Here is an 11,057-nt window from a genome sequence, read left to right as displayed (position 1 = left end):
AGAGAAGCGTTTTGGTTATTGTGGACAATCCCAGTCACACCACTTCCTTAATTCTCAAACCTTATCAAAATTCTTGATAGCAACAAACTTATCTTAACTTCAGTATATCTGTAGGATAGGACAGTAAAGCAGGGAAAAGAGGGCCTTCATGATCCTTTTAAGCAAAATTCACCTCTAAGTGACAGCGAGATTTTATTTTTGAATCTTCACATTTTATACTACTTTATAATAGAAATGAAGCCATGGAAAGGAATAAGTTCTGAGACACGTATGTACCTCTCCAGTGTTTTTAAGCTAAAAATGACCATCAATATAATGTTCTTCCACGCATGTTATTCATTTTTTGTTGTATAAATGTGGTTTAGCTAGAAAATAGGTTGCAGATTAATTAAATGCTACTGTAATGGGGCACTACTGTATTTAAAACTGGGGCACTACTGTATTTGCTGCGGATATTTTGTTTCATAAAGTTGCGATTAAAAAACAGAGACACACCTACGATCACTTTCTGTCATGGGAATTGTAGTCCTCTTCCTTCATGAACTTGGTGAATCGTAAAAACGTCGCTAATTAATATAAACTATGATAGTTTCAATGATATTTACCACCATGTAAAGAGATATGTAACTATTATGCTTAGAACCTTGGAACATTATCCAAGACTTTTGCCCTTTTTAAAAAAAAATAATTAAAGTTTAGGGAAGGAAAGTCTTCGACTTTGAATACAACTGAGCCCGGAAGTAGGGCGGGACCTGGACGCTCCATAAACATGGCCGTTAATTCCCTTACTGTATCAGGGTTTAGTTCGGTTGAATTTTTGGACTTTCAGGAAGTCGGCGAGGGTAACTACGCTGTAACAGGTGGAAAGAAAATGTAGACGCTCATCAAAAGCCTCTGAATTCATTTTGCGTCTTTATTTTTTCCCGGGGACGGCGCCAGTAAACTTCACGTTGTAGTTTATGTGGGCTAGCTAACTAAGCTAACGTTTCAGCATTAACTTCTGTCAACTTTTCCGGCCAGCCAGCGGAATCTGCCACTCGACTTTTCATCGGAATGGAGGAGATTCGCAGCGTGCACTGGCTCTTTTCATAAATAATCCACTCACGGACGTGTCGCGCTCGCACAGCTGAGGGCTGAGTTCCACTTTATTGGACGATTTGGGGCTGTTTTTTCCACTGGCTGCAGCTAAGCTCGCCAGGCGCCTGTTTATGAGCATCACCGAGAGGGCGGACAAACAATGTTTTCTGTCAAACCCATGAAACCGACCTTCAGGAGCTACCTTCCACCTGTCCAGGTAAGCCCTTCCTACCCACCGCCGGAACCCGGTGATTCTCTCCTGATCGGGGTGTTTAGGACGGGAAGTTGAATTTTAACCTCTGCAAGATGAAGCGCTGTAAGGACAGCTGCCTTTTCATGTCGCCAGATCAGAACCAAGCTAACGCCAAAACCTCTTGACATTAAGCAGTTCTGCACTTACAAGTGGACATTTTGAAGATACAATCTGCTCGAAATGCTCGTGGGTTATTTATTCACCTGAATCCGGTGCGTAAGAATGTGGCCAGCAGAGCTAAAGACACGACTCTTGTGGATGTTTATGCTGAACTTTTGTGAACATTTTGCATTTGAAGACATAATTATTCCGCTAAACGTCACGGCCTTGACCTCCAGTCACCTGTGTTGGGTTAAAGGATAAAGCTGCTAAAGCTTTATGTCTTGACTGGATCGGCCATAAACTCTTATATATTCACAATTATTCCTTCAGCTTTTCTCTGAAACGTTAAAATGCATTCATTAACTTGTGTTTTTTTTAAACTTTTTTCCAGACTGATGTGAAGAAAACAATTGAACCACCCATTCGAAAGTTGGAACCAAAATTGCTTCGAGGTAATTACTATTGAAATGACACACACACACCCACACACACAATATTTCTCATATATTTAGTTAGTTTAATCGATCACTCATTGCCTCCTTAGCTTACAGCGCACAGATATTTTCTCTAAAGCGGTCGGTTCACCTCATATCAGTCAATCATCTCGTCGTCTGCAGTATTTAATGCATTAAACTGTCATTTTGGCATCAGCCTGCAAGAATCCGTCACAAGATTTAATGTTAATTTTATTTGTTCCGTGTGACCCTTGGGTTTGGCTTTTCAGCTCGTTTGTGTGCACTACTGTTGTCGACTCTAGATTTCTGTTTTATTCTTATTTATTTGCTTGTACTGACCTTGATTAGACTTTAATCATGTTTACATGGTTATCAAAGCGACCCAAAAACTAACCAGCCTGTCGCATTAGATTCTGATATGTGCCATTATGCCACAAACTAAAATGCATCATTTCTGTACTTTTACACACTTAATTTAATCAAGCTGTCACTTCCAAGGTAGTTTTCTCTGTCAACTGGACTGGGTTTCTTCTCTTGAAGACGTTCGCCTTCTATCCAGAAGGCTTCTTCAGTTCTGAAATCGCTGGGGAGAGAGCTTGAAAATATATAGTGGACCATCTGCATGCTAATGATCTGGGTGGTCACCTGAGAGTCGTTAGCAGGGTCGTTCACCTAGTTTCTGTTGAGGTGTCTCCCCTTTGTCTGCTGGATCCCATGGTGGTGGGTCACTGGGTCTCCTGGAATGGTGTGAATGTTTGTTTTGTTGGAAGGAGTGGAGGACTGCGTTGTATGTGGGTGACAGGAAGTGCCTCAGGCCACCACCTCTGTTCAAGGATGGTTTCTCCAATTTAACATGGATGCTTCCTCGACCCCCCTTTCAAACCCCTTTCTTCTCTGGCCAGTACCCGTACTGGGCTGTCCTCCAAGGAGTGCCCACTCTCCTTTAGGTGTAAGTGGACTGCTGAGTCCTGACCCGAGGAGGTGGCGCGTCTGTGTTGTGCCATTCTTCTGTGGAGAGGTTGTTTGGTTTCCCCAATGTCCTGTTCCTCACGTTCCTCCTGGCACTGTGCAGCATAAACAACATGACTTTGTTTGGGTCTTGGTGTCTTGTCCTTCGGGTGGACCAGCCTCTGTCTGAGAGTGTTGCTGGGTTTGAACTGAACCGGTATGTCGTGTTTCTGGAGGATCCTCCTAAACTCCTCAGAGACTCCGGACAGGGAGGGGATGGAAACTCTGCGGCGTTTGTTTCCCTCGTCCTCTCCTTTGCTGGGGTCTGGCTTTCCTGAGGTTTTGGTGAAGGCCCAAGGCCCAGGGGCTATATATTTTCAAGCTCCCTCCCCAGCGATTTCAGAACTGAAGAAGCCTTCTGGATAGAAGGTGAAACGTCTTCAAGAGAAGAAACCCAGTGCAGTTGACAGAGAAAACTACCTTGATACAATGACCTGGATGACTGAGAATCTACACAGACATCAAGCTGTCACTTGTTCTTCGGCAGTTGGATTTTAAGTTCTGAACTGACCATCTTGTCCCAGTTTTCATCTTTATTTAGGGAAAAAAAAAATCCCGGGGAATTTTATGACCGCGTTTTTGTCTGACTATTAATTGGTGAAGGTTTTAAGAGCAAGCGGTCATGTTGCTTTTTATAGATCGTGTTTAGGTGGTTATTAAAAAAACTATAATGTAACTTACATGTGGCAGCACTGCAGGTGTTACTAATTATCATTAAAAGTTCCAGAGGTTTTTTAGCTGAGTGAAGTTAAAACCCTTTAATGAAATAGAGGATTACACTCCCCGTTTATTCCCCTCCCAGATCATCCCAGGCAGAAAGTATTCATAAAAGGGAATCTCCAGATAGTCGGTTCATTCCCTTTGGAATTTCTTATCATTTTGTAATCTCACTTATTTGTCATCAGGTGAGATCGTCGTTAACGAGGTGAACTTTGTGAAGAAGTGCATGAGTGCTGAGAACAGCCAGGATGACCTTTGGGGAAAGTTGATATGCACCAACTTTAAGGTGTCGTTCATCCCTCAAGAGGACTCGTCTAAACAGGTGATGGAGCCATTGTTTGTGCTGTGATGTGACATGTCTGATCCCGGGGTGTCCAGAACCCAGTCCTGGCTCCAGTCGGGGGTTTTCGTCCTACCAGTGAGAAAGCGGGAACCCTCCTGGAATGCCGACCTGGGTTTGGACACACCAGTTGTAGATGAAGAGAGGAGAGAACGAGCGTCATTTCAGAACTCGAGAGAGCTTCGGTCGCAGGATGATTTTGTTTTTTTGCCTCCACCACAGAAGTCCACGCTGTCCCATCTCCTGCTAGGAGAGCACGACATCCCTCTCACCTGTCTGGAGCAAGTAGTAACAGGTATCTGTGGGGAAAACATCACTTATGTCAACTATTCAATCAAGTATTTGGTCTTCGTCCTATTTAGAATCACAAAGAGTGTTAGCATGTTGGGATCGGTGCAGTGTGCTTGGACAGGCGTTTTCAGCCTTTGAAGTGGTGCGACACTTTTGGTAGTTGATGTTTAAAAGTGGAAAAAATAGAAGCTCCCAATTCTAATCATTCATCTGTCACACGGCCTCCGGCAAGAATGAAACTGGTTCAGTCATAATCGGCATTTGTTTTCCTCAGTAAATGATGCCAAGGGGAAAAGGAAAGTGCTGGGCTCCAACCAGAAGCTGAAGTTCAACCCGACGGAGCTCATCCTCTACTGCAAGGATCTCCGCATCATGAGGTTCTGCTTCCAAGAGGCCGGGCCCGAGAGCGCCAAAAAAGTGAGCCGCGCCGTTTCATTCCTGTTGCTTTTTCATTTGTTTCTTTGTTTAGCTGCAGTTTTAAATAGAAAATAAGATTCACAAGCTTCACGCAAGTAAAAAGCAGAACTCTGAGTTTCCTTTTGGCTGTTGCTGCCCTCACTTCTCCCTTCCTGCCCCAGAGGTGCCGAGGCTGCGACCTCTTGGGCACCAACACGGATATTTCTGTCCTACACGCTTTGATTTGCTGCCCTCAGCTTCCATCCGCACATAAATTACTATCTTTTCCAAACGTGTTTTCAGTCTGGCCCTTAACCAAACAATGAACAAAAGCCAGGGGGAACAATGCAGGCTGAAGCCGAAAAAGCAGCCGACTGGAGGAGCGACCGATCCCTTTGACTCATCACTGATTGGATGGACGGATGTTTTATTCCTGATTCAAGAGTCCCTTTTCCCAGTGACTTGACTGTGTTTAACCACGGCGAGTTAGTCAGTTCACATCTTTCCTGTTTAAATAATGAGAAGGCGCACGACTGTGGCTGCAGATTAGATTCAGAGAAATGAAGATTTCCTTTTGGAAAACAGGCCTTTTATGGCCTTGTTTGATGGACGTTATGAGTGAAAGACACCTGGGAGTGGAACCAAAGTGCACTTTTCATCAGGCCTTTTTAGTATCCCTTTAAAGCGTCACATGCACAGAGTTCAAATATGGGAAAGCGTCCGCCTTCCTTGTTCTTTGTGAATGTATTTATGGACATCATGTATGTAATTACAGTGTGAACCCAAAACTAGATGGTTCTTTTTTTTTGCATTTTCCCTTCGACTAATGGAATCAAGCCAGCCTGTAATAGCTTATTTTGCCATCAGAAATTACAGCCTTGTCCACACACACACACACACACACACACACACACACACACACACACACACGGCCTTTCCTGTGCCCTCTTGTGTCATTCACAGCTGTAGTACTGAATAGGCAGCTTTGTATGGCTTCAGTTCTGCAGTCCCAGAGCAGTTTCCCTTGTTCCCCCTTGTGTTTGTATAGTTCCATGTGTTTACTTTCACTTTGAGTGAGCCATATTTTGAATGCTTAACATGTGACCTAATTCAAACACGCTTGTTGCACTGCTTCCAAACATATATGCATTTTCTTTTCTTTTCATTCCAGGTCTGTCTTGCTATTGCACATTATTCCCACCCAGCTGATCTGCAGCTGCTCTTTGGTTTCGAGTATCGAGGACAGCGTTATTATGAATCCAAAGGTACGCTTGTACGATGCCCCGTTGTTTTTACGGCTGGATCAGAAACCTCAACCCCACGCCTGTGTGTAGGGGCTCTTTTTAACGGTTCCACGGGTCAGGGAGGATTACAGACGCCCAGCTTTGATCGGCCCTCGGACTGGGATCGAGAGATCAAGAGAACCGGCGCCTCAGAGTGGAGAGTGTGCTCCATCAACGAGAACTACGCCATCTCGCCGAGGTTGGTAGCTCCGCTTGGTGGACGTAGGCAGTAAGATGGTAGCTGGATCTTCCACTGTTTACTCCATAAGTCAGCAATAACAAGCTTGTTTTGGCAGGACGGGAACTTGCGTCTCACTGCAGGTGACTTTAGGAAAAATCTTTGTGAGCGTCTGAGTGTAGCGTGCACGTCTGCCCTCCACAATAGCTGCTATTCAGCCGCCGCTTTAAGCCAATCAGATGAGGGATCTTTGCACTCATTCATTCCTAACGGTTACTGAAACTGCACGTCACAGGAGGCCGCGGTTACGCCTAAATTAGGTGTCCTGGTTGAGTCCAATGTTGCATCACGGTTTCTCCCTTTTTGGCTGCCAGTCTTCCAGAACATGTTGTGGTTCCAGTTTCGCTGGCAGATCAGGACCTTAAGCAGTACTCCCTGTTCTTCACCGATCAGCGCATACCTGTGAGCAGCTTTTCTCAAATCTTAAAAATCATTGGATGAGTTCTTTCTCGATGACATCATCTCTTTTATGTATCTGCTCTGTCCCATCTGACGCACACACGTGATGCTCTTCCTCGCAGATCTGGTGCTGGAGTCATAAAAATGGAAGCGCTCTTGTCCGCATGACCTCCATAAATGATCCGCAACAACAGAGGAAGATTGATCAGAGGTACAGCCAGGATCCGGTTTTGTTCTGTTCAGTCCAGTGCAGCTAGAACAAAGAGGAGAAATATAGAAAATGCTAAGATTGGGGGGGGTTCTCCTGTAGGATCTTTACTGCCATCACTAAAAGCCACCCGCAGTACAGCGACGTGATCAAGTCGGACCTGGACAAGTGTCTGCCGAGCCTCCAGGACGTCCAGAGCGCCTTTATTAAAGTCAGGCAGATCTGCGTCGTAGGTGAGCCCGTCTTCAGGTTGTCGGCGACAAATGTGGAATAAAGTTTAATCAGATTGAAGCTGCGTTGTTCCTCCTGCACCTGCAAGCGTGATGGCTGTTCATCATCACGTGCTGGTGTCGTGTGACTGACTGTTTTGGTTTTGAGCAGAGCCGTTCGAGGAGTCGGAGGAGAGGTGGTATTCGTCTCTCGAGAACTCCCGCTGGTTGGAGTGCGTCAGGTATGTAAACACGAGGCCGCAGGATGGCTCGTTAATAAATGGATGTTACTAAACCGGTGCTGTGTTTGTGGCTCCAGGGCGTTCCTGAAACACTCAGCTGAGGTGGTCTATCACCTGGATGGGAAGAACGTGTCTGTTGTTCTTCAAGGTAAAGCCTCGCCTTTGACGTGACCCGTTATTGCTCCACATCATTAGCCTCTGATTGGTTGTTCAGCTTCTTTGGTTGTGGGGCACTTCCTGTTTCTGGGTATTTTTCAGAATTGAGGAAACACTGAGCAGTTTATAAGTTTCTAACGCTTGTTGCTTTCTGCCGCTTTACAGAAGAAGAAGACAGAGACCTGAGCTGTGTGGTTTCCTCCTTGGTGCAGCTGATGCTGGACCCTCATTACCGCAGCCTCGTTGGCTTCCAGGCGCTGCTGCAGAAGGAATGGGTGATGGCCGGCCATCGCTTCTTGGACAGGTGCAACCACTTAAAGAAGAACGACAAAGAGGAGGTAATTTCCTAAAGTTAAAGAGCTCGTCGGCCACGTCGTCCCTCCCTCCTCGTCCTGACCTGTGCTGCCTCGGTCCAGGCCCCGCTCTTCATGCTGTTCCTGGACTGCGTGTGGCAGATGATGAACCAGTACCCGGCAGCGTTTGAGTTCACCGAGACCTACCTGACCGTCCTCAGTGACAGCATGTGGATCCCGCTCTTCAGTACTTTCCTCTTTAATTCTCCCAAGCAGCGAGCGCAGCACTTAACGGTCAGAGCTCTGGCGTTGGCACCTTCACCCTGTTTTACCTGTAGTAGCACCGAATGTTTCTGCTGCAGGACTTCGCCAAGAGCAAAGCCATCCCTCACGGCGAGGAGCAGGCCGTGTTTTTCCCGCCCGTGTGGAAGTGGTCTCAGCAGTTCTCCCCCAAAGACCAAACGCTGTTCAACAACCCCCTGTACGTCGGCAAGGGGGCCGCCTGCGTCCAGAACGGCGAGGTGAAGTCCTTCAGACGCTCAAAGGTATTTTCCATTTATCAGGTGCAAGCAGGAGTTTTTCTGGCCACGTTCACACTGGGACCTGGATCTAGTTCGGTTCCTTAAACGGCCACGTTGACGTCACAAATGTGCGGGAGCATTAGTTACCATGACGACACTCGGCGTGGAAGAGGGCAATGATGGGGTTAGCCAGGGGAGGGTTAACGAAGTCTCAGACTTAATGAGTATTTGGGTGGAGGTGATGTCACGGATGTTCACGGGAGCGTGAGCGCACGTCTGAGTCTCTGAACAACCAAACAAAACATTTCCTTTCTTAAGCTTGAGCCTTAAACCGGGCCGGCGGCGTGAAGGCAGCCCCGGTGCACCTGTCGGGCTCGATGAGAAATTCTCATTTTGTTCGGTTTGGACTCTTCAGATACAGAAGCTGATTTTTGTCGTTGTTTCAGCAGAAATTCTCCAGCTCCACCCTGCGGGCGCCCACATCCCTGCGGGTGACGCCCACGTCCCTGTGGGCGACGCCCACGTCCCTGCGGGCGACGCCCACGTCCCTGCGGGCGACGCCCACGTCCCTGCGGAACGGGCTGAGAGGCGCCGAGGATCCGCTGCCCCGGCGGAGCTCTCTGGTGTCGGAGCTCAAACCCGATTTCTCCCCAGTGAAGGACGAGAGCCCGTCGGAGCGCTTCTTCAGGGACTGGTTCTGCCGGCCCGCCGACCCGCAGGGGCTCCTCCTCCCTCTGCTCATGCCCTCCCACGTGGTCCTCTGGAAGCTCTTCTTCCTGCGCTGGGTTCCTGAAGCCTGTATTCCCCGCGGGGGCCCCGTCACCACCTTCCACAAGCTCTCCCAGCTGGTGGATGAAATCGACATCCTCCAGCGCCAGCTCAGGCAGACGGCGGCGCCCCCCGGCCCCGGGGCGCCCCCCGGCCCCGAGGCGCCCCCTGCTGACCAACGGAGGATGTATTTTGCAGCCTTTCCCCCAAATGCGCCTCCCACGACTCCGGACTTCCTCTCCTCCTCCTTCCCCTTCACGCCGGTGGGGAACCTGTGCCGCAGCGGGATCCACGGGACCCCCATCACCAAGTTCCTGAACGGGGCGCGAGTGTGGCTCTCCACGGAGACGCTGGACAACGACGCCGCCTGAGGCCGTCTCCCTCCTCCCCGGAAGCTTCCGTGACAACAAATCGCCCGTTTTCTGTTGCCTCTCTCAATCAGTGAGGGGAAAAAATGAGAAACGCAAATATTTTCCTTTCAGACTTCTGAGTTTTAATTATTTATATGCTCGAATTTGCACCGTCGCCGCCGTTTCCTGCAATAACCTGCAACTCCGAAGCTTTCCGGCCTCCTTCGAAGCACCAGGTCTCTGAAAGACCCTCGTGCTCGACGACTAATCTGTGTAACTGTGTGATCTGCCTGAGGATCTTCTGCTAGTTTAACACCTTTATGGGCTGTCGGAGGGGCCCGAGGATGCTTTTCCTGATTTAGGAGATTTCCCTGCACATTTGCAGGATCTAATCAAAGATTTCCGTGGGATTGTTGTGATTTTCTCCACAGAACGGAGACGCCCGCTCCTCCCGTCTCTAATGAAGATCTTTCAGCTCTTGAGGCCTTTTGCTCGACACTGATGCACAATTTCAGAGGAACAGAGTATATTTTAATATTTCACCTATTTTAAGAGGGGGAAAAGGGGAAAATAGCAAATTCTTTTTGTCGATCTACTCAAGGACGGATGCTCTGTTGAATGTAATGTCTTTTCTCTTTGCACAAACAGCATTTATTCCTCCAAGTGCCCAGATTTGTGTTGTGCAGTAGCAGATTTCAGGGTCTAACTTTGTAGATTTACTACTCGAATGATTTATATTTCTAGTGTAACGCAGGTAGAAGCTTCCTGAAGCCAAGAGGAGCCGTGATGTCTTTGAAGCTTTGAAGTTCTCCTTTCCTAAGCTGGGTGACGGCTGATGAGGGTCTAAAGGAAATAATAACTCGCTTTAAGATGGTGACGTAATAACAGTGAGCATTTATTAAGGAAGTGGACTTTTCCTTTAATCCCAAACCACTGGACGGACTCTGATTTGTCTTATTGTGCCGGCGCGTCGATGCTTTGATGTTCCATTAGCCACATTCCAGCGGGAGTTCCTTCCCTACAGATGTGAGAGCGCCGCTCGCTCTCCCCAACGCTCTTAATTGCACATTTATCTCCATTAAAAGGTTGTTTTAAAGCGGTTGGATCTATTTTTCAGAAGCGGCCCAACAGAACTATACGTACTGTACATGCTTGATATTTCTGAGTGGTACTAAACGGCTGTTTATCTTTGAGTCTGGTGTTTTCCGGAGATATTTATATGCATCCTGCTGTAACTGCGTGACGATTGTGGCTCTGCTGGGACACAGTTTGATTGTCAGCAGATGTTCATTCACTTATGCAAATGTTCTCTTAGGGATCCAAACGCTACTGTTGGTGCCTCTGTTTTTGGGAAGATCTGAATTGTTTTGCATCTAATTTCCCTGCAACTACATCTGTCCACTCTTTGGTTCTGTAGCTCTGGTTCTGTAGCTCTGGTCCAGTACTGCACTGAAGCTCTTCCGTTGCCGTGGGGACAGGGAGGCTCAAATGTGTACCCTGAATAAATCAATACGGATTCTCTCCAAAGGAAACAACTCTCTGGCTTTTAATTTCACCGAGCGCTGCTCATTACTGCGCCATTACTCATTTACTCGCACATTTGGACAATAAATGGGCTGATTTGGTGCGTGTAGATGGTGTTTAAATGGCCCGAACAGACGCCCTGAGGACACACGTGACTATCGGCTGCAGCGCCCCCTGCTGCGGGGAAGCGCGCACTGCGGTTTACGACGGGGTTCGTTTGCAGC

General features: G+C 47.6%; 1 protein-coding gene across 5 annotated transcripts; it reads left to right on the top strand.

Moving 5' to 3' along the window:
- The first annotated feature begins 738 nt into the window (after positions 1-738).
- Positions 739-10,844, top strand: mtmr10 (myotubularin related protein 10). Of its 5 annotated transcripts, none has more exons than XM_057014132.1 (16): positions 739-1,294; positions 1,824-1,884; positions 3,801-3,937; positions 4,178-4,250; positions 4,521-4,663; positions 5,814-6,124; positions 6,478-6,565; positions 6,685-6,773; positions 6,873-7,003; positions 7,152-7,221; positions 7,299-7,369; positions 7,543-7,715; positions 7,794-7,964; positions 8,033-8,215; positions 8,641-8,672; positions 8,715-10,844. In XM_057014132.1, exons 1-16 carry the CDS (start codon positions 1,238-1,240, stop codon positions 9,328-9,330), a joined length of 2,406 nt encoding a protein of 801 aa, XP_056870112.1. In that variant the 5' UTR covers positions 739-1,237; the 3' UTR covers positions 9,331-10,844. The 5 variants fall into 5 exon arrangements, with proteins under 5 accessions (XP_056870112.1, XP_056870102.1, XP_056870092.1 ...); XM_057014122.1 differs by having other exon boundaries at positions 8,638-8,672; XM_057014140.1 differs by having other exon boundaries at positions 740-1,294; positions 5,814-5,907; positions 5,977-6,124; positions 8,638-10,844.
- Positions 10,845-11,057: the final 213 nt, after the last annotated feature.

Source organism: Takifugu flavidus, chromosome 2 (assembly GCF_003711565.1).
Source record: "Takifugu flavidus isolate HTHZ2018 chromosome 2, ASM371156v2, whole genome shotgun sequence".
Lineage (NCBI taxonomy): Eukaryota > Metazoa > Chordata > Actinopteri > Tetraodontiformes > Tetraodontidae > Takifugu > Takifugu flavidus.
This window is presented reverse-complemented; position numbering and strand designations above follow the sequence as displayed.